This window comes from Canis lupus, chromosome 34 (assembly GCF_048164855.1).
Source record: "Canis lupus baileyi chromosome 34, mCanLup2.hap1, whole genome shotgun sequence".
Taxonomy (NCBI): Eukaryota; Metazoa; Chordata; class Mammalia; order Carnivora; family Canidae; genus Canis; species Canis lupus.
Window position 1 is genome coordinate 15524939 of NC_132871.1, and position 24088 is coordinate 15549026.

Here is a 24088-nt window from a genome sequence, read left to right on the forward strand (position 1 = left end):
TTTATCCATTTAGTGTTGTGACTCCCATGTAATATCTTGATGGCCCCCAGGGGGCACTGAAACATCAAGAGTGCCATTCACTTGGCTAAGAGTAAGACAAATAATTGTGGATGGTTCAACTTGGCTCCAGTGCTCTTAGGACATCCTCCCACGTGGCTTTCACCCTGACACAGCAAACTAGTGTCTCTCTTTCCTAATCTACCTAATAAACAATTTACCATCGATCTGGGTTAGCATGACTGTGCACCTACTCAGAAGCTGCTTTTAAGGATCCTACAGGTAGGTATTTAGACACCTTCTAAGGGTTTTTTTTTTTTCCCCCTTTTAAGGTTTCTAATAAAAGGATCTTTTAATTCATTTTAAGTTGGACTAAAATATGCTTATCATTAGCAGTCTAAATCTTTCTCCGAGCCTCTTTCTAGAGCAGTTTCTCCAACTTGCCCCTTGAGATACTAGGTTCTTAAGATGTTAATACATATTTGGGAAACTAGGTCAAGTGAGGTTAGTCAGGTACGGTATACACTAGGAGCAACTGCAGGATTTTACAGAACCATTAATATGCTTATAACTATTATGAATTTTATAGAGTAGAGAATGTGGTTTCCCCAACTTATTATTCCCACAGAATCCTTTTTGATGGAACACTTAATAAGAAATCTTGAACACAGTTTAGAAAATTTCATGTTGGACTTAGGGTTATTCCATGGGACTGGGGTATGGAATCAGCTACTCTTAATAATTTAACAAAAACCATTGACAAATGTTAATTTTCAAAGTGAGGGAAAGATATCTGCTTTCAAACTTAGCCCAGAAATATGCATTCTAGGCGATGAATCAAAAATTCTCCTTACTGATTCACAGGCTAAGTAGGGTTTGTAAAAGGATAAGAAAACCTCTAGCACATTCAGTTAGTGTCCTGGGAGTTGTTTCTGACTTGAGCCCATGAGCAGATCCAGTGTGGACTCCGAAGAAAGACTGTCAGATGTGAGTCCTGGTTCTGCCACTGCCTAGTTGGGTCTCCTTGGGGAAAATATTTAATATATCTGTACGACTCCGAAGAAAGACTGTCAGATGTGAGTCCTGGTTCTGCCACTGCCTAGTTGGGTCTCCTTGGGGAAAATATTTAATATATCTGTACCTCAGTTTCCCTATCTGTAATAACACTATTGGGCCACATTAAGCTGTTCTGATGAATCAATGAGATAATGTAGATAAAGCACTTAGTTCAGTCCTTGGTGCACGGTAAGTGCCAAATAACGGCTGATTATCATTAGTTTTCCAGAAATGGCTTTGGACCTTGAGAAAAGCTCAGCTACTTCCTAAACATTCAGTGGATGTTTCCTTCTGGCTAAAGAGCTGGGGCAGGAGCTGGGGGATTCTGCTGCTCATAGGGCTCTGAATCCCTCAGACTGGAGCCTATTCTAGGGTAGAGAGAACATTGGTCTTGTTCACTGCTGCGTGCCTAGAAGAGTGCCTGACACAACCAGAGCCCTCAAAACATTAAAAAATGGAATAAGTGAATAGGAAGCAGTCAGTTTATGCCTAGATAAAATTATACTCTAATAGTAAAAAGTGATTTATTTCACTCAAAAGAAAGAAAGAAAACTGTATTGTAACTATCCTTTCTGAAGATACATGTATCTGCATTTGTGTTATACAAACTGATGAGAAACATTTAGGTTCTCAGGTCACTATTTTTTTTAAAAGATTTTATTTATTTATCCATGAGAGACACAGAGAGAGTCAGAGACAAAGGCAGAGGGAGAAGCAGGCTCCACGCAGGGAGCCCGATGTGGGACTTGATCCCGGGACTCCAGGATCATGCCCTGAGCAGATGTTCAACCACTGAGCCACCCAGGCATCCCTCAGGCCATTATTTTTAAACACTTATAATTATAATTGATGAAGTAGGTCTCCCAGGCCTAACTATTTTTCTGTGTAACATCTTGGGCTGCCTGTGAGCAGCACTGTGGTGCCCTGAGAAGATGAGCTGCAGGTTCCTTTCTTACAGGTAAAGGGACCAATAAATAGAAAGACTGACTAGCACAAAATCTCACAGTCAATCATGATATGAACTAAGAAAAGTACTTGGGACTCTTGAATTTCAGTCTCATTTAAAAATCATTTTTCCAGGATGCCTCCAATGCCTGGCAAGAAAGGGCATATAGCTGAGATAGCAGTTCTGCATGACATGGCAGGAAAATGGCTGAGGAAATCTTAGGCACATAGAAAAACTGTGTGTGAAAGACACATAAATTCAAGCTTTCACTGACAAATAAAATTTCTTGGGGGAACCCAATACCAATTTCTTTTCAAAGTCAGGACAAAGAAAAGAAACCACAGGCACCTGGAACACCAGGTGGGAAGCCCTGAAGCCCAATGGAGATATAAATGAGTATACTGTGATCGGACAGCAAGGAAACATACTAGCAACTAGTGGCTTTATTTGGAAAATGAATTCATAAAGCATTTCAGAAAGGACATGGATGTATTATTTTATATAAATTAATTGCCTTAGATACAAAGAAAATAAATATATTAGTTGACCATAGGAGCCATTTCAAGGCTGACTGACCCATTAAAAATCCCCTTTCTAAGGTCTCTGCCTCCTTGGCCAGAGATATGAGTTTATTGATCAAATGAGGAACTTAAAGTATAGTAGGATAACAGAGGCATTCAAGTCAGACCTAGGATCTAATCCTAACTTTTCCTCCTAGTGGCTGTGTGACTTTGGTGAATCAGTATTCCTTGCTAAGACTCTGTTTCCTCATCTGTAAAGTGGGGTTTGTAGTATATGCCTCATTGAATTAAGAATGAAACAAGGTATTCAAGAATGCTCCATTATCAGGTGCTTGATATATGCATATATAAATACATAAATATGCAAACAATCTGTTTACATACATAAATATACAAATATAGACAGAAAAGGTGAGTGTTCTGTAGAAGATGCTACAAGAGATAGTAAAAAAGACAATACAATGTAAGCATTTATATATAAAATATTTTGGGGTCCATCCTAGATGAAAGAAATTCATTTTGTCTATTTTCTCAATATAGAGAGGGATTCTGGGCCATTCTCAGCCAAGTGCTTCCTATGAGCATCAAACTAGTACTGTACTTCTCCCTGAGACAGAGCATCTCCAACTCTGTTCTTTATCGAACCCGTTTAACATTGCAAATCATGGGTCTTCCTAATTTCATACCATTGGCTGGAATCTAATCTAATCCTATTTGGCATGCACCCAGCCCCAACTCATTCTCCAACCTCTCCAACCAAGTTTCCAGTCACCTCCCTTCCTCTTGGGAGCAGCCTTCTTCCCCAGCTGGCTCCCTGGATCATGGTGCTTGTCTTAGGGTCCTCTACAGCTCCTTTTCCTAGAGCCTAATACTTAGTTTGAGGTGCTATTTGACATAGACAGAAAAGAGTGACTAATATTTCTAGAAGAGTCAGTAGGGGTGAAAACCAAACCAAACCATGGTTAATGTCAACCTGCAAATGGTTTAGAGCATGTGTGCTATGATTCCTGCTGTCTCTCCAGCTCCCAGCATAATGTCTGGTACAGAGCTGGTGCTTAATATGTAGTTGTTGGAAGAAAGGGAGAGAGGAAGAGAGGCATTTTACAGGGACCACACCCCATTAGGATAGAGCAGCTTGAACTTTTTCTTCCTTACTGACCTGGCACTTAATGTGTGTTTACTGGTTTGAGTCAGGTCAATAAGCATTTTATTAAGCACCTACTGTTTATGAAGCATATGCAGGGCTAACAGCCCAAACTGTCTGATAGATGTGGTGATATCAGTGTATATATTGTGTGAGCTTCAGCCAGATGCTTTCTAAAATGATTGATAGATATGGAAATACAATATATAAATTTTCCCATAACTAGGCTCCACAAGAAACTCAGAGAACTGAGGGTGAAACCTACAGACTTATTCACTTCTACACCAGTCCTCACAGAAGAAAGGTACTGCAGGAGGCGGCAGCTTGAGTTCCAGTTCTGGCTGTGCCACAAGCTCCCTGAATAGGGCTGAGCAAGCTGCTTATTCTCTCTCTGCTTTTGCTTCATTATATTTATAAAAAAAATAGATGACTACACATGATTCTCCTGAAGGGTTCCTTCTGCTCAGAAATTCTGTTTGTGTACCACCCAAAATATTTTATTTGGTGGCTCTAAAGGCCAAAGTGCTTGAAAGGATTATGCAAGGCAAATTATTTTGGATATAAAATAAGTAGTGTTAATGCATTCAAGAAACTCATTTTAAAAACTAGCTAATGACTTAAGAAGTACTGTATCTGTGTTGAGAGTCTGTGTGAGGTAAGCGAGAGAAAATCCTCACAATCCCTATACTACATTTTCACTCCAGGACTTTTATTGTAAGACTTGGGTCTAACACTAGTTAATATTTTGAGTCCCATTGTCAATAAAGTTTAATTGCAGAGTTGCCGTTTTCTCTTTCAAAACAATTATGACTAATGTATTCTAGAATAATAGTTGAAAAGACTGGATTTCAAAAGACAGTTGAGCTGGAATCTTCAAAATCATTAAGTGGACTTTTGAAAATTAGAAAGTAAAACCTTTGAAATTAAGAACTCACTGGATAGGGACACTTGGGTGGCTCAGCAGTTGGGTGCCTGCTTTCGGCCCAGGGTGTGATCCTGGAGTCCTGGGATCGAGTCCCACATAGGGCTCTCTTCATGGAGCCTGCCTCTTTCTCTGCCTGTGTCTCTGCCTCTCTTTCTGTGTGTCACTCATAAATAAATAAATAAAATCTTAAAAAAAAAAAAACTCACTGAATAGCTTAAACAGCATTTCAGAGAGGAAGATAGGATAACTCAAAAACAGGTAGGTCAATAGAAAAATTCCAAAATGAAGTATAGAAATAAAAAAAAAAGTAGAAAAACAGGAGCTGAGTATACATCAGCCAAACCACTAAAAACCAAAGAAAGAAAAATAACAATAGATCATTTCATTTCTCTACTTAAAAGTATCCAATGATTTCCCACCTTGCTCACAGAAAAAGCCAAATCCTCAAATTGTGAAAAGGTACTATGCAATCTAGAGAACCCCCAAACCATAATTTCTCTGACCTCATCTCCTGTCACACCTCCCTTTTCATATTCTATTCTGGTTACACTGTCCTCCTTGCTGTTCCTCCTTCCTCCTTGCTGTTCCTCATCAGGCACACTCACGTCTTGGCACATTTGCTATGAGTCCTGCCTTCCTGGACCACCCTATTCAAAACTGCTTTGCCTCTTCTTTCTAGTATTTTCTATTCCTTCTTCTCTATTTTTTCCCAATAGCACTTATCGTTTACAACATGCTAATTATATACGAATGTGTTACCTGTTGGATGCTAGATACAAACATGGGATTATCTGTCTTACTGATGGCTAATACAGCCATCAATAAGTCAATGTCTAAAACAGTGCCTGGCACATGTAGACTCAAATATTTGTGAACTAAATGCATGTTTAAGTAAGGTTTGCTGCACTACCTGACACTTCTTTGAAACTAAAGGCACAGTTACTAACCCTTTATCATGAAGGTAAAGATCTTGACTTATTCCAGTGATGATTAGTTTTTGTTTGTCCCATTCAAAGTTATTTTTAGAAGTTTGTTTATATAAAAGATTTTATTTATTTATTCATGAGAGACACAGAAAGAGGCAGAGACACAGGCAGAGGGAGAAGCAGGCTCCATGCAGAGAACCTGATGTGGGAGTTGACCCAGGTCTCCAGGATCACATCCTGGGCTGAAGGCAGTGCTAAACCACTGAGCCACTCAGGCTGCCCTATTTTAGAAGTTTAAATTAGTCCTTATACCAATCAATTTATTAATAAGGAATAACTGAGACACTATCAGGGAATTCATGAGGCCATAATAATCAGATCATCTCAATTATGGAATGCATTTAGAAACAAAAAAATTAGAAAACAGACAAGTATTTTGTACTTACTCATCTGACATAATTTTTTTGCCAAATGGTAGTCTTGACCCATTTCTGCTCGTAGGAACTGGAAAACATTAAGAAATTCTTCAGATAAGTATTTTCAGAGAGAATTTAAATGTTAATTTTAAACTCCCTAAAAAATATTCCATTAATGATTAACTAGTTGGCTTTTAACATTTACACATTTTTCCAGGAGTGAGTCTGTAATCAATCAATTAATTAAGAATATGTAAGGATTTCCCATGGCAAGACAACACAGAATAAGTACAATACCTCCATATTGCTGAAGCCATACAATATATGTACTACTTAACAATTTGAGAATACATAAGTTGATTCAACTGGCAGAGACAGTAAAGACATTAATTGCTTTAATATCTCTTTGGTTCAGATATAACGTTTATTTGTAAACCTCATCCATGATTACATGACAATATTAAAAAAAGATTTACAATTATGTATATTTAATATTTTCTAGCTCTTATACCATCCAGTTTCTGTTTTACTATTTTAATATTTTTATTGTTACATAGTAATACATATTTTTTGTATGTAGGAAATTTAAAAGCTAAATAAACACATTTTGTCCTCAGTTAAAAAGCATTTATATTTCTACCATCCAGAGATTTTTTTAGCATCTTCATATATATCATTTTAGTATTTTTCCATAAATGAACACATATGTACAAAAACTAGGATTATTCAGTAACCTTTTAAAAATAAACCACATATCATGATAATTTTCTCCCCATAAAACTAGTCTTAAATTTTTTTACTTAGGCTACAATTTACTAAACTAATCCCCTATTCTAACTTATTTAGACTGCTTCCATTAAAAAATAACCCTATACTTAGATGATTGTTCTTGCTTGTGTGAGATATATTCCGAAAACAGTCAGGTATACTAGGCTTACTTGGCAAAAGACAGGGGCATGGAGTATTAGAAGAGATACTTCCCACACATTTCCAGACATGTGATACATACCCAGGCACCATTTTTTTTTAAGATTTTATTTTTTAATTCATGAGAGACACAGAGAGAAGCAGAGACATAGGCAGAGGGAGAAGCAGGCTCCCTATGAGAACCCCAATGCCAAACTCAATCTCAGGACTCCGGGATCACAACCCGAGCCAAAGGCAGATGCTCAACCACTCAGCCACCCAGGTGTCCCAGAATTCTCTTATATTCTTAAAATCTATATTTGTCTAAGGTTAAGATCTGTCTACTCCTATTTGTAGTTTCCTTCCATTTTAATTATGGTATCTTGTGGTTTATCTATGTCATTCTTTTTTCAAATATCCTGCTCTTAAATAGATACATTAATTTGGTTTTTACTTTGAATTTTATGTAATTCTTTTTCTTATTTACCTTATATTTATTTTGTTCTTTTTCTAAACTCCGTCATTAATATTTAGTTCATTTGTTGTCATTCCTCCTTTAATCATCATCGTCATCATCAAAGCATTTGAAACTTTGTGCTCTTTTCACAAGTTTTAAAATTTAATGTTGTAGTTATTATTTTCTAAATAGTTTGTGAGTTTAGTTTTGATTTTGATTTTTAATTCAAGTGTCATCTAGAAGAATATCTTTTAGTTTTAAGTAGTTTTAATTTGTGGGGTCCCTGGGTGGCTCAGTTGGCTGGGCATCTGCCTTTGGCTCAAGTCAAGATCCTGGAGCCCTGGAATCGAGACCTGCATGGGGCTCCCTGCTCAGCAGGGAGTCTGCTTCTCCCTCTGACCTTCTCCCTTCTTATGTGCTCTCTCTCAAATAAGTAAATAAAATCTTTTTTTTAAAAGTAGTTTTATTATTGTAGTCATTTTTATTTTCAATGTGTAGTTTAATTGATCATAGAGAATGTGATCAATATAATATACAGTTACTATTTATGTTTTTAATATCTTTATGGGAAATTTAAATATCCACAGAAGTAGAAAAATAGTAAAAGAAGTACATGTCCCCAATTCTCACCTCCAAAAATTAAATTATTTTATTTATTACTTATTATTATTATTTTGCCTGCCTAGATTATTTTAAAGCCTTTTACAGATATCATCTCATTTCACTTTAAAAACCCAATGACACTATGGTTATTACATCTAACAAAATTAACAAGAATTTCTCAATATCAACTAAGATCTACTCTAATGAAGCATTATGCTATTAATACTAGCCTCAGAAAATGACAAGAACATGGAATCAATTTCAAAGTGTCCTTTGTATTGACCTATATTTTTTTGTTGTGTTAACACAAATATACTGTTAAAGGATTTCCTTTTAATAGTTCAAAATACAGTGAAATTTGGCTAAAGACTTTGATGAGAATTGCCTAAAAGTTCAAAGTCAAGCTAAAGTTTAGTGAGAAAACGTTTTTTAAAACTGGTTTTAAATTATTTGTGACATTCAAAATAAGGAGTTAGGACTTCCGGGAAGATGGCAGAGTAGGAGGACCCTAAGCTCACTTCATCCGATAGATACAATTAGATAACACTCATCCCTGCAAACAACACAGATGATGAACCAAAGAGAAGCCAAACAAACTCCACAACTGTATCTAGAGAAGAGGCCACATTGAAGAGGATAGAAAGGGTGAGGATTCTTTGGGAACTTAAAGTCAATGGAACTGAACACTGGGGGAGGGAGCCATGGGCATGAAGAGGTATGAGACACAGACTATCACATGGGGGAGCTTCCAAGGGGAAGAAGAATCCCCATAACATCTGACTTTGAAAATCAGAGGAGGTGAATTCTGTGAGTGCTTAGGGACTTAAAGGGACTTAAACCATAGGGACTTAAAGCCTAGAACTTTAAAAATCAGCAGGCTTGGCTCTGGAAGAGCCCAAAGGGCAATAGGAAGTTGAGGCCCAACCATTTAAAGAGACAGCACAGCAAACAGCCTGTGGAGATACAGCTTTGAAACAGCTTGAAAGGGCCTGGAGCCTATGGGAGCAAGAGTTAGTTACAGAGCTCAGAGTTTGCTGAGGAACTTCTCCAGGAACAAATCCGCTGGAAGACTCCATTTCCCTCCCTTGCCCCTCATCATAAACACACAACCCACCCATGGGAACCAGCACAGCATTGGCATTCACTATCTAGCTTGTTTACACTGCACCCCACCCCTCCAGCCAGGCCTGACTTGGTTCTGGTGTTGCACATCAGCTCCCCCAGAAAACCCCCACAAACTTTGCCAACACTGCCTCTCCTGACCTTTCATGGAGGACATGTGCACCTTGTTAAAAGAGCACCTCCTGCCCACATGTGCTTTGCCAAGCAGTCAACGAGCTCTATATCTGTGGTGGCTATGCATCCCTTGTGGAGGACCAGTGCCACCTAGTTAAAAGTGCACATCCTGCCCAGTACTTTCAAGAGCAAGAGACTGTAGCTAACTTTCTTTTTTTTTTTTTTTTAAGTTTTTTTATTTATTCATGAGACACACACACACACACACAGAGAGAGAGAGAGAGAGAGAGAGAGAGCCAGAGACACAGGCAGAGGGAGGAGTAGGCTCCATGCAGGGAGCCCGACATGGGACTCGATCCTGGGTCTCCAGGATCATGCCCTGGGCCAAAGGCGGTGTAAACCACTGAGCCACCTGGGCTGCCCTGTAGCTAACTTTCTTAACACAAAAAAACAGACACAGAGAGTCAGGCAAAATGAGGAGACAGAGGAATATGTCACAAATGAAAGAACAGGACAAAATCACCCCAAGAGACCTAAGCAAAACAGATATAAGTAATATGTCTGATAGAGAATTTAAAGTTATGATCATAAAGATATTCACTGGACTTGAGAAAAGAGTAGAAGATATCAGTGAGATCCTTAACACAGGAAAAAGAAACGATCAGAAATAACACAATAAATGAAATTAAAAATATACTTGATGGAATAAATAGCAGGCTGGACTAAGCAGAGGAACAAATTAATGAACCAAAAGTCAAAGTAATGGAAAATAATCAGACTGAACAAATGAGAGAAAAAAGAATTATATAAAATGAGAATAGACATGGAAATCAGTGACTCCATCACGTATAATAACATTCAAATTATAGGGATCCCAGAAGAAGAACAGAGAGAAAAGGAGACAGAAAATTTATTTGAAAAAAAATAATAACAGCTGAAAACGTCCTTAATATGGGGATGAAAACAGATATCTAGACCCAGGAGGCACAGAGTTCCCACAACAAAATCAACCAAAGGTGATCCACACCAAGACACAGTAATCAAAATGGCAAAAAGTATGACAAAAAAATTTTTTTAAGCAGCAAGAGAAAAAACAGTTACATAGAAGGGAAACCCCATGAGGCTAGCAGTAGATTTGTCAGCTGAAACTTGCAGCCAAAAATACTTTATCCAGTAAGGCTATCATTTAGAATAGAATGACAGATAAAGAATTTCTCAAACAAAAACTAAAGGATTTCATGAACACTAAATCAGCCCTACAAGAAATATTAAAACTTTTTGAGTGGAAAAGACAGACCATAGTGAAAGTATAAAAAGTAGGAGACAGAGGGATCCCTGGGTGGCGCAGCGGTTTAGCGCCTGCCTTTGGCCCAGGGCGTGATCCTGGAGACCTGGGATCGAGTCCCACGTCGGGCTCCCGGTGCATGAAGCCTGCTTCTCCCTCTGCCTGTGTCTCTGCCTCTCTCTCTCTCTCTCTCTCTGTGACTATCATAAATAAATAAAAATTTTAAAAAAATACTAAAAAAAAAAAAAAAAAGGAGACAGAGAAACAGTAAAACTAAGTACTTCTGTAAAAAATCATTCAAGGGATTCACAAAATGAAAGGAGATAAGATATGACACCAGATACCTAAAGCATGATGAGGAGAGAAGTAATTAATGGGTTCAAACTTAAGTGATCATCAACTTAATATAGACTGCTATACATAGAAGATATTATATATAAACAAAGGGTTGTGGAAGGGGAGTTGGATGGGGGGAGGGGGTAACTGGGTGACGGCCACTAAGGAGGGCACTCGATGGGATGAGCACTGGGCGTTATACCATATGTTGGCAAATTGAATTTAAATTTTAAAAAAAATTTAAAAAATTAAAAAAATTTTTAAAAAATTAAAAAAATAAACCCAATGGTTACCACAAATCAAGAATCACTAATAGATATGCAAAGAATAAAGAAAAAGGAACCCAAGTGTATCACTAAAGAAAACCAACAAAGAGAGCAAGAGAAGTATCAGGGAAAAAAAACATAAAAACAACTATAAGTAACAAAATGGCAAAAAATACATATCTAACGATAATTACTATGAATATAAATGGACTAGACACTCCAATAAAAAGATATAGAGTGACAAAGTGAATAAAAAAAACTCATCTATATGCTGCTTACAAGAGACTCATTTCAGACCTAAGCACACCTGCAGATTGAAAGTGAGGAGATGAAGAAACATTTATCAAGCAAATGGATGTCAAAAGAAAGCCAAGGTAGCAATACTTTATTGGACAAACTAGACTTTATTTTTTATTATTATTTTGTTAATCTTTAAAATTTTTTTTATTGGAGTTCAATTTGCCAACATATAGCATAACACCCAGTGCTCATCCCGTCAAGTGCCCCCCTCAGTGCCCATCACCCAGTCACTCCAACCCCCCGCCCACCTCCCTTTCCACTACCCCTTGTTCGTTTCCCAGAGTTAGATGTCTCTCATGTTTTGTCATCCTCACTGATATTTTCACTCATTTTCTCTCCTTTCCCTTTTTTCCCCTTCATTAATTTGTATATTCCCCAAATGAATGAGACCATATAAAGGTTGTCCTTCTCCAATTGACTTATTTCACTCAGCATAATACCCTCCAGTTCCATCCATGTCAAAGCAAATGGTGGGTATTTGTCGTTTCTAATGGCCGAGTAATATTCCATTGTATACATAGACCACAGCTTCTTTATCCATTCATCTTTCGATGGACACCGAGGCTCCTTCCACAATTTGGCTATTGTGGACATTGCTGCTAGAAACATTGGGGTGCAGGTGTTTTGGCGTTTCACTGCATCTGTATCTTTGGGGTAAATCTCCAGCAGTGCAATTGCTGGGTCCTAGGAAAGATCTATTTTTAATTCTTTGAGGAACCTCCACACAGTTTTGCAGAGTGGTTGTACCAGTTCGCATTCCCACCTACAATGCAAGAGGGTTCCCCTTTCTACACATCCTCTCCAGCATTTGTGGTTTCCTGTCTTGTTAATTTTCACCATTCTCACTGGTGTGAGGTGGTATCTCATTGTGGTTTTGATTTGTATTTCCCTGATGGCCAACAAACTAGACTTTAAAACAAAGACTAGGGATTCCTGGGTGGCTCAGTGGTTTAGAGCCTGCCTTTGGCCCAGGGCATGATCCTGGAGTCCCGGGATCGAGTCCCACGTCAGGCTCCCTGCATGGAGCCTGCTTCTCTCTCTGCCTCTCTCTCAGTGTCTCTCATGAATAAATAAATAGTCGTTAAAAAAAAAAAAAAACAAAGACTATAACAAGAGACAAAAAAGGACATTACATAATAATAAAGGGGACAATCCAACAAGAAGATGTAACAATTATAAATGTTTATATACCTAACATGGGAATACCCAAATATATAAAACAGTTAGTAACAAATAAACTAATCAATAGTAACACATTAATAGTAGAGGACTTTACCACCCCACTTACATCAATGAACAGATCATCTAGACAGAAAACCAACAAGGAAAGAGTGGCTTTGAACACACTGGGCCAGATGGATTTAATAGATAATATTCAGAATATTCCATCCTAAAACAGCAGAATACACATACTTTTCAAGTACACATGGAACATTCTCCAGAATTGATCACATATCATGCCCAAAACAAGCTTCAACAAATTCAAAAAGATCAAAGTCATACCTAATGCATCTTTTCTGACCACAACACTATGTAACTAGAAATCAACCATAAGAAAAAATCTCGAAAATCCACAAATACAAGGAGGTTAAACAACATGCTACTAAATAATGAATGGGTCAACCAAGAAATCAAAAAGTACATGGAAACAAACAAGAATGAAAACACAACAATCCAAAACCTTTGGGATGCAGCAAAAGCAATTCTAAGAGGCAAGTTTATAGCAATACAGGCTTATGTCCTCAAGAAGCAAGAAAAATCTCAAATACACAACCTAACCTTACACTTAAAGCAGCTAGAAAAAGAACAAAACCCAAAACCAGCAGAAAGAAGGAAATAATAAAGATTAGGGCACACATAAATGATATAGATACTAAACAACAGAACAGATCAGTGAAACCAGGAGTTGGTTCTTTGAAAAGATTAACAAAATTGATAAACCTCCAGCCAGACTAATAAAGAGAGAGAAAGAGAAAAAGAGAGAGGACTCAAATAAATCAGAAATGAAAGAAGAGAAATAACAACCAACACCAGAGAAATACAAAGTATTGTAAGAGAATGTTATGAAACATTTTATGTCAACAAATCAATCAAGAAGAAATGGATAAATTCCTGTAAACAGATAACCAAAACTGAAGCAGGAATAAGTAGAAAATCTGAACAGATGGATTTCCAGCAATGAAACTGAATTAGTAACAAAATACTCCCCCAAAACAAAAAGTCCAGGATGAGAGGCTTCAGAGGCTAATTCTATCAAACATATAAAGAAGCGTTAACACCCATTCTTCTCAAACTATTCTAAAAAGTACAAGAGGAAGGAAAACTTCCAAATTCATTCTATGAAGCCAGCATTACTCTGATACCAGAACCAGATAAAAATATCACCAAAGAGAGAGAGAGAGAGAGAGATTGAAAGAGAGAGAACTACAGGCCAATGTCTCTGATGAACATAGATGCAAAAACATTTTTTTGGATGTAAAAATCCTTAATAAAATAATAGCAAACAAAATCCAACAATACATTAAAAAATCATTCACCACTATCAAGTGGGATTTATTCCCAGGATGCAAGAATGGTCCAGTATGTATAAATCAATCAACATGATACATCACATCAAAAAGAGAAAGTATAAAAAAATCACATGACCATTTCAATACAAGCAGGAAAAGCATTTGACAAAGTATAATATCCATTCATAATAAAAGCCCCCAAACAAAGTAGGTTTAGAGAGAACATACCTCAACATAATAAAGGCCATATATGAAAAACACACAACAAACATTATCCTCAATGAGGAAAAACTGAGAGCTTTCCTTTAAGGACGGACAGGAACAAGTCCAAAATGTCCACTCCTACCACTTTTATTCAACACAGTACTGGAAGTCCCAGACAGAAGTCAGACAACAAAAAGAAATAAAAGGCACCTAAATCAGTAAGGAAGAAGTAAAACTTTCACTACTTGCAGAGGCAACAATACTATATATACAGAAAATCCAACTGACAAATGAATTTAGTAAAGTCCCAGAATACAAAGCCAATGTGCAGAAATCTGTTGCACTTCTATACAGTAACAATGAGGCAGCAGAAAGAAAAATAAAGAAAATAATCCCATCAATAATTGCACTAAAAATAATAAGATATCTAGGAATAAACCTAACCAAAGAGATGAAAGACCTGTATTCTGAAAACTATAAAACATTGATGAAAGAATTTGAAGACAACACAAATAAGTGGAAAGACATTCCATGCTCATGGATTGGAAGAACAAATACTGTTAAAATGCCTATACTACCGAAAGCAATCTACATATTTAATGCAATCCCTATCAACATATGAACAACATTTTCCACAGAACTAGAAAAAACAATCCTAAAATTTGTATGGAACCACAAAAGACCCTGAATAGCCAAAGCAATTTTGAAAAAGAAAAGCAAAACGGGAGGTATCATAATTCCAAACTTCAATTTATGTTACAAAGCTATAGTAATCAAAACGATATGGTACTAGCACAAAAACTGACCTATAGATTAACAGAACAGAAAAGAAAATCAGGAACTAAACCTACAATTATATGGTCAATTAATCTTCAACAAAGCAGAAAAGAATATCCAATGGTAAAAAGACAGTCTCTTCAACAAATAGTGTTGGGAAAACTGGTCAGATACATGCAAAAGAATGAAACCGGGCCACTTTCTTACACCATACACAAAAATAAACTCAAAATGGACTAAAGACCTAAATATAAGACCTGAAGCCATAAAAATTCTAGAAGAGAACACAGGCAATAAGGTCTCTGACATCAACCATATCAACATTTTTCTAGATATGTCTCCTCAAGCCAGGAAAACAAAAGCAAAAATAAACTACTGGGACTACATCAAAATAAAAAGCTTCTGTGCAGCAAAGAAGGCAATCAACACAACTAAAAGATAACCTACTAAATGGAAGAAGATATCAGCAAATGACATATCTGATAAAGGGTTAGTATCCAAAACCTATAAAGAAATTATACAACTCAACACCTCAAAACCAAATAATCTTATTAAAAATGGGCAGGATATGAATAGACATTTCTCTCAAAAAAATGTTAAGATGACCAAGAGACACATGAAAAGATGCTCAGTATCACTCATCATCCTTTGATGATGCAAACTGTAAATCAAAACTACAATGAGATACCACCTCATGCCTGTCTGAATGATAAAATAAAAAACACAAGAAACAGCAAGTGTACAGAGAAACAGGAATCCTTCTGCACTGCTTGTGGGAACGCAAACTGGTGCTGTCACTGTGGAAAACAGTATAGAGTTTCCTCAAAAAGTTAAAAATAGAAATGCCATATGATCCAGCATTTACACTCCTGGGTATTTGCTCCTGAAATACAAAAATACTAATTCAGAAAGATACGTGCACCCTATGTTTATTGCAGCATTATTTATAATAGCCAAATTATGGATGTAGCTCAAGTTCACTGATAGATAAATGGATAAAGATGTGGTATATATACAATGGAATATTATGGATTAAAGAGTACACTTATCATGATAAAAAAATTGACTAACAGTGAACACATACACATTTTATCTAGATTCAATATTTCTTAACATTGTGCTACATTTGCTTTATCTCTCTTTTGATAGATAATGTATAGATATAACCTACATATATAATTTTCACAGAAACATTTCAAAATAAGTTTCAGACATTGTAAAACTTCACACTGAACTATTAGAGCATAGGTCTCCTAAGAATAAGTTAATGCTTCAATGTAACATCATATCCTTAACTCATCTAAGAAAGTTAACAATAATTCTACAATAAAATATTACATTTAAATTGAGACTTACCAATTTGTTTTTAAAATGCTTTTATAGCTGGATTTTTTTCCAGTAAGGATTTCATGATAATTCATGTTTTGATTTTAGTTGTTAACCACCTTTATTTTGTTGTTGTTTTAATTCCAGTACAATTAACATACAGTGTTATATTAGTTTCAGGTATATAATATAGTGATTTGAAAATTCTATATATCACCCAGTCTCATCACAAGTACACTCTTTAATCCCCATTACCTTTCACTCATACTTCCACCCATGACCCCTCTGGTAACCCATCAGTTTGTCCTCTATAGTTAAGAGTCTGTTCCTTGGTTTGTGTCTAATCTTTCAAGTTTTCTATAGGTTTGAAAAATTTCAAAATAAAAAGTTGAGGGGTGCCTGGGTGGCTCAGTCAATTAAGTGTCTGTCTCTTGATTTCAGCTCAGGTCATGATCTTATGGGTCATGACATAAAGCCCTTCATCGGGCTCCATGCTCAGCAGGGAGTCTGCTTGAGATTCTCTTTCTCTCTCTCTCTCCTTCTCCCCACCTCCACCCCTGTACTCTCTCACTCTTGAATAAATAAATCTTAAAAAAAAATTAAAAGTTGAAAAAATTAAAAAGGGATGAATTCTGAAAACAAAAGAGCTTATGCATAGGTATAGCCTAAGATATGAAAATAAACAATCTCCTATTGTCTGAATATTTATCTGAAAATGAAGTCATGGATTACTTTTATAATTAAATGTCAAAAAATAAATAGAAATAAAATGAGCAACTCTAAAGAGTTTGGTTACAGCAAATAGGGCCTTTGAATGCTCTATGATTCATGAATAATTTAGATGTTCAATCAAAGAAATATAGTTAAGTAAAATCTTTCCAATATTTGGCATCAATTTTTTTTTCTTCCTTGTTGGAAGCACCTTATAATATTAAGTTTCAAAACTCTCTATATATGCTTTATTTGAGGAGGAAAATATAATAAATGTATCTGATTTTTTTTAAAGATTTTATTTATTCGTGAGAGACAGAGAGAGAGAGAGGCAGAGGCACAGGCAGAGGGAGAAGCAGGCTCCATGCAGGGAGCCCAATGTGGGACTGGATCCCGGGTCTCCAGGATCATGCCTGGGGCTGAAGGCGGCACTAAACTGCTGAGCCACCCGGGCTGCCCTGATTTCTTTATATAATTCCATGGCTAGCATTTGGGTTAATTATATTAAAAGGCAAGCACATTAGTATTATCTTTATGCTAAAAATCTAATTGAGGCTTCTAGCCATGATGGAGTTAACAGAGACCAGGTTTACTCTCCTTCCTGAAACAACCAGAAAATTGAACAAAATATATGAAACAAGAGTTTTCAGTAATTGACATCAAATGTCATAGGAGAATGATCTGAGAGAAGGGAAACAGATGGATCCTTTGATTGCCTCAGTTTACAGCTGTGGGCTGTTTCTGGGTACCAGCATAGGCAGGGAGCATCCAGAGACCAGTGGTCTGAGTTGAAATAAAACAGGTTGAAGTTCAGAGAGGCCAATGTTATATTTTCAGGAGAGCTCCAGCAATCTGCAGGTGTCTTTCTGAGTCTTTGCCTGGAATTCATCTGCGTATGTGTATTCAGAAACTACCTGAGGCTAGAGAAAGAATTGCTGGAATGAACAGGGATCTCACACTGGGCTGAAGAGAGCTCATGTTTTCTCTAGCTAGAGTGGAATGTCCTCTTAATACCCAGAGCACTGAGAAGAGTCCTCATTAGGGCATTGCCTTTGTAGTCTACCTACAATATAGGTAGACTCTGGACCCTCCCAACAAAGCTTAAAAAGCAATACTTGAAAAGAGAAACCTGCTTCCCAGAAACTCAACTATGTTCCAGATCAAAGTCCAAAAATATTTAAAGAAAAATGATAAAACTTGTATCAAAGAACATAAAATTTATAATGTCTAGGATTCAGTAAAAAATGCTGGTACCAGGCATGCAAAGATGCATAAAAATATGACCCATACACTGGGGAAAACTTAATCAAGGGTAGCCCAGGTGGCTTAGCAGTTTAGCGTGACCTTCAGTCCAGGGCATGATCCTGGAGACCAGGGATTGAGTCCCACGTCGGGCTCCCTGCATGGAGCCTGTTTCTCCCTCTGCCTGTTTCTCCCTCTGCCTGTGTCTCTGCCTCTCTTTCTCTCTCATGAGAAAATAAATAAAATCTTAAAACAAAAAAAAAGAAAAAAAAGAAACCTTAATCAATAGAAATCAACCCAGAATTACAAAAATGATAGCATAGCTGACAAGCATGTTGAAATAGCTATTATGTCATATGCTCAAAAGTAAAATATGAACATGATGAAAGAATTTAATATAAAAATATTTACATAAAACATGTAGAGATGATAAATATCTGAAATTTTATAGACACACATGGAGAAAAAGGGAGAGAGGAAGGGAGGATGGGATTAACTGCAGATTATAACTACAAAGAAAAGATCATGAACTTGAAGACAGAGCAATAGAAATTTCTAAAATGAAATATATAGAGAAAACAAAACAAAAAAATGAACATCAGTAACCTTTGGGACAATACTGGGTGGTCTAACATACACGTTAACTTGTAGCCCAGAAGAAGAGAGGGAGAGCAGAGGTAAAAAAAAAAAATTATTTGAAGATTTAATAACAAAAATTTCCAAATCTGGTGTAAACTATAAACTCATAGTTCTAAGAAGCAAGATGATATGCCATCAAGGCATATCATCATCAAATTGCCAAAAAATAACAATACAAAAGAAAAAAAACTTTATTTTATTTTTATTATTTTTTAAAGATTTTATTTATTTATTCATGAGAGACACACAGAGAGAGAGAGAGATGCAGAGACACAGGCAGAGGGAGAAGCAGGCTCCCTGCGGGGAGCCCGACATGGGCCTCGATCCCAGGTCTCCAGGATCACACCCCGGACCCAAGGCGGCGCTAAACTGCTGAGCCACCCCAGCTGCTTAAAAAAAAAACTTTAAAGTCTGAGAAGAAGATATATATAGATGGACAAAAGTAATAATAGTAGACATCTGTCTGAAACTATGTAAACTATTTAACAATGAAGCACCTTTTCAAAGTACAGATCTTCCTCAACTTATGATGGGGTTATATCCCAATAAATGCATCATAAGTTAAAATAAGTTGAAAATGCATTTAATACATCTAACCTACCAAATATCACAGTTTAGTCTAGCCTAACTTAAGCATGCTCAGAACACTTACATTAGCCTACAGTAGGGCAAAATCATCTAACAAAACCTATTTTATAACAAAGTATTGAATATCTCATATAACTTATTGAATACTGTACTACAAGAGAAAAACATAATGGTTGTAAGTGTATCAGTTGTTTATACTCATGATGGCATGGCTGGCAGGAAGTTGCAGCTGCCTGGCATCAGGAGAGAGTAATCATAACACATATCACTAGCCAAGGAAGAAATAAAAATTCAAAGTTTCTACTGAATGTGAATCATTTTCACACAATTGTAAAGTTGAAAATTCCAAGTTGAACCACTATGTTAGGGACCATCTGTACCGAAAAAAAAAAGAAACAAAAACCTGGCAACCTACAAATCTCTCGCTCACACATTCTTTAAAAATGAAGATAAAATTAAGACTTTTTCAGACAAATGCAAGCCAAGAGTATTCACTGCTGGCAGAACTGCATTATAAAAAAAAATACTATAGCAAGTTTTTCAGTAAAAGGAAAGTCATATCAGGTAGAAATTCAGATCTACACAAAGCTATGAAGAACACCAGAAATGTGTTCCAAAAAAGATATTTTCCAATTAAAAAAACGTTTTAAAAGATTGACCATTGGGCAGCCCGGGTGGCTCAGCAGTTGAGCATCTGCCTTCAGCCCAGGGTGTGATCCTGGAGACCTGGGATCAAGTCCCACGTCAGGCTCCCTGCATGGAGCCTGCTTCTCCCTCTGCCTGTGTCTCTGTCTCTGTCTCTCTCTCTCTCTCATGAATAAATAAATAAAATCTTTAAAAAAAAAAAGATTGACCATTAAAAATAAAAATAATAACAATGTATTATAGGGTTTATAGTATATGTGGAAGTAAAATGTAAAATGTATCCTTTGCATTAACAAAGGATAAGAAAGGGGAAGTTAAAATGTACTGTTATAAAGTTCTTACAATATACATGAAATTGTATAATATTAATTAGGCTGTGATACCAAAATTGAGATAAAACTGTTTTACTCTCCATAGAATTATCAGTAAATGTTCATGTACAATGTTTGCATGTCATGTTTCAGGCTTCAGTGCTTTTGCACATACTCTTCCCTATACCAGAAATGCCTTCTCCACTTGTTTACCACACGAATTCCTAAGCTTCCCTCTTCCTTCAAGATTCTAACTCTGTGTCTCTTCTAAAAATCCTTTATCCCTTTTCACCTATTTCTATTCTCTGTTAGTCACTTAATCCTCCCTATTCCCAGAGAATCTCATAACTACGTCTGGTAGCACACATATTTATTATAAATTGTACTATATACATAATATGTACTTGTTAGTTCTCAAGGGTAAGGGTCTTTCTTATTTGTCTCTAAATATCCCCAATAACTAATTAGCACAGTACCCAGTTACGTAGAAAGCACTCTTTGAAGCAGTCCTTGCAGAGTTTCATGCCAGAACTTTTTATTCCTGCTTCTGCCTTTACCAGAATACTGTAAGTCATTTCTAGAATCTTTTCTCACCTCTATTCTCATGAAGTAGAGTAAGAGAGATGAGTAACTAGGTAAATATCTGTATATGGGCAAGGATTTCTTTACTATTTTTTAAATCTTCAAGGCCATACACTAGTAATTTTAATACTAAGTTTCCTAAATTACAATGCACAAGTTAAACTTACTTCTGCCATTAACTCTAATGGGGCATGAGTATCCTTATTAGGGTTACTGTCTTCATCATCTTCATCATTGGTATCATCTTCACCATCATCATCTGTTGATTCAGATAACTTATCATCAATATCTTGGAAGGAGTGTTCATTATTTTTCTCCTGCTCTGCAGGGACTGTGTTTTTACCCACTTGACCTAAAACATATACAATCAAATCAATAAATATTGAAAAGTTCAAATATTAAAAATGGTTACTCCTAAATTAAAATGTAACAAGTATACATGTTTATTATATGGTTTCCTGTTCTGGAGGTTTTTAAAAAATTTTTTTTCATGACTAATAGCACCACAATGAACTTATGTAATTTCCATTTCCAAAAAAAGTAATAAAACTGCCAAGAGGAAAAAACTCAAACCAATAACACTGAATTAATGTTAGTGTTAATTGTTTGGTGCTTAAAATTTTAATAAATAGGAAACAGTTTTGCTTAGAAAAATATAATGATTTCTAGAAAAAAAAGAAATTAATGCTATTCTATCTCCAGAAATACATTTCCTAAGTGGTTCTTATAGAAGGGTAAATATGAAATGAAGAACTTGGGAGAGTAAAAATAAGACTAGAGAGGATTAACAGTAAGTAATTCTTCTTGGGCAGGTCAGGTTACTGTTTGGATACCTGAGAATAAAGTTCTTTTTCAACACACACACTTACCCACCCACCCACCCACACACATACACAAAACTTAGGAAGAGAGACATGTGAAGTATTCTAGATATATAACCAGAGGTTACAGAACATTAGTAATGATTTTTTTTATTTTTTTCTTAATGTCAAGACACAGTAGCTATGACCAAACATAAATAACTGAAAAATCAAAATAGGCACTAATAGTCATTAGTCTATTAGTCTATGAATAGTCATTCATTCAGTGCCCAGTACTATGTGGTGTCACAGGAACACAAAAATGAATAATTCTTGACTGCAGGTACTCATTCACACTCTAACTGGGGAGTCAGAAACAATAGCTATAAAACAGTATGGAAGTTTGGTGATAGATGTGTGCTAGTTAAATGAGAGAACAAAGGAGGGCCCCAAGTTGATCTGGAGACTGGTCAGGAATTGTCCAGTCTGAATGGATCAGTTTTTCTAAGGAGAGGGGACAGCATAAGCCAATGCAGTAACAAGAATGTGTGTCATGCAAAAAAGCATTTTGACACTGCTTAGAGGTCAAGGTTGAGACTGCAATGGTGACAGATATAGCTGGAAGGGCAGGTAGATAATGGGGTCTTGTGGGCCAGAAGCCTTGGAGTTAGGACTACATCCTAAGAATAAATGGGCTATAATAAAGGATTTTGAGTAGGAAAACAAATATGATCAATTCTGCATTTCTGAAGGAACTCCTGGCTAGCAGGGTAGAAAGTATATTTGAGGGGAGGTTTAAAAAAAAAAAAAGGAGCAAGGAGAGAGGTTAGAAGTCTCTTTAAAAGACAGGTGAGAGAGATGATTAATGATAGGGCACTAGTAAAACAGGGATGGAGAGAAGGGATAGATTAGAGAAACATTTAAAAAGTAAAATCTCCATGATACAATCTATTGGGACATTTTCCAATAGTATAATTCCTACACTAACTTCATCCATTTTGCTATATAGGAGTATCACCTATACTATTTCCTCAATATTTTTCCTTGAATCTACTTTTTAAACATAGAAATTTTATCAGATAATATTACCATCTATGAAACTGATAAATGAATAAAAGTAACATACAATAATCCTAACAAACATTATATACCATTATTCTTCTGAACATTACATATATTAACTATTTAGTTCTCTTAACAGGTCAATGAGATGTATACTACTGTTCATAGATGAAACTGAAGGAGAAGTTAAATCATGTACCCAATTTCATAGCACTAATTAATTGGCAGATCTGGGAGTCAGTTTGGCTCAAGTTCATATTCATAACCATTTTCTACTTTTATCTGACACATATTGAAATATAGTACCATTAAATCTATTTTTAATCTATTTTTAAAAATTTATTGTGTGTCTCCTAAAATTATCTCTTTGGGAAATATTACTGAGTGAACTTGTCAACTGCCCAGGCTCTACTGATGTCTTTCCCAGTTTCAAAACTGAATTTATGTGATACCTCGCTTTCTTATTAGATTTTGAGTGTCTGGAAGTCTTGTGACATGCCTTTCTTGATCAGAGTTTGGCCATTAGCTACTCCAAATCATGTAGAAACACTTGTTAGAAAGAAAACCAGGAAATCCAGGAGAGCTCAAGAGAGGACAACGTTAAGAAAACAAGCCAAAAAAAGAAAAAGCTGATAAAACTCCTGACTCTAATTCAAGCTCCCGACTAAACAAAAAAACTACTACTCCGGAAGGAGATACTGGTCCTTTATAGAATGGCTAGGGTCTTCAGGCCATCTACCTGCTTCTGTCTTATTTACAGTTTCCATCAGCTCAGTCACCCTGATCTTCCAGTGGGTACCCAGCTTGCTCACAGACTCATCACACTGATGTCATTAAGGGAAAGTCATAATAGGGAATTAAGGACTTCATGTGATGTCACAGGAACTCTCTCCTTGAATTTACAAACACTGAACATCAAGAGAAATGTCCTGATCCCAAGAGCTAAGATAGTCCTCCTCTAGGTGCCATTTATCTATATTACAGCACCCACCACAGTGTGTTATTGTCTTAATTTTTATAGTTGACTATCTCCCACTAAAAAAGTGAACTTCATAAAGGCAAAATAACCTTGTCTATTTGTTAACTATTGTATCCACAGCTTCTAAAAAGTCCTGGCACTTAATAGACCACTGACTAATGAATGGAACTTAACGCTTTCATATTTTGATTCATTTTAAAATTTAATACATCATTATAATTTTATATAATGTATACCATGGATGCCATACCTGACTGCATATCAGAATCATCTGGTACATGAATTTCAAAAATTAGTTTCCTACAACCCACTCCGGACCTACAGAGTTGTCAACATCCCAAAGGTCATTGGAGGAGGTTCAATTAGAAGCTACATTTACTCACATAAAACAA

The 24088-nt window shown here is 36.3% G+C and overlaps 1 protein-coding gene across 5 annotated transcripts in view; it reads right to left on the bottom strand.

Moving 5' to 3' along the window:
- Positions 1-24088, bottom strand: part of ERICH2 (glutamate rich 2) — a 37296-nt gene that overhangs the window by 1523 nt on the left and 11685 nt on the right. For 4 of the 5 annotated variants that reach the window (XM_072811546.1, XM_072811544.1, XM_072811543.1 and 1 more), the window contains 2 exons: positions 21023-21207; positions 5962-6019 (listed from right to left, as the gene is read on the bottom strand). In XM_072811546.1, the coding sequence (XP_072667647.1) occupies positions 5962-6019; positions 21023-21207 (243 nt within the window). Of the gene's footprint in view, positions 1-5961; positions 6020-21022; positions 21208-23456; positions 23580-24088 lie in introns of those variants that run through there. The other variant, XM_072811547.1, reaches the window with a different exon arrangement.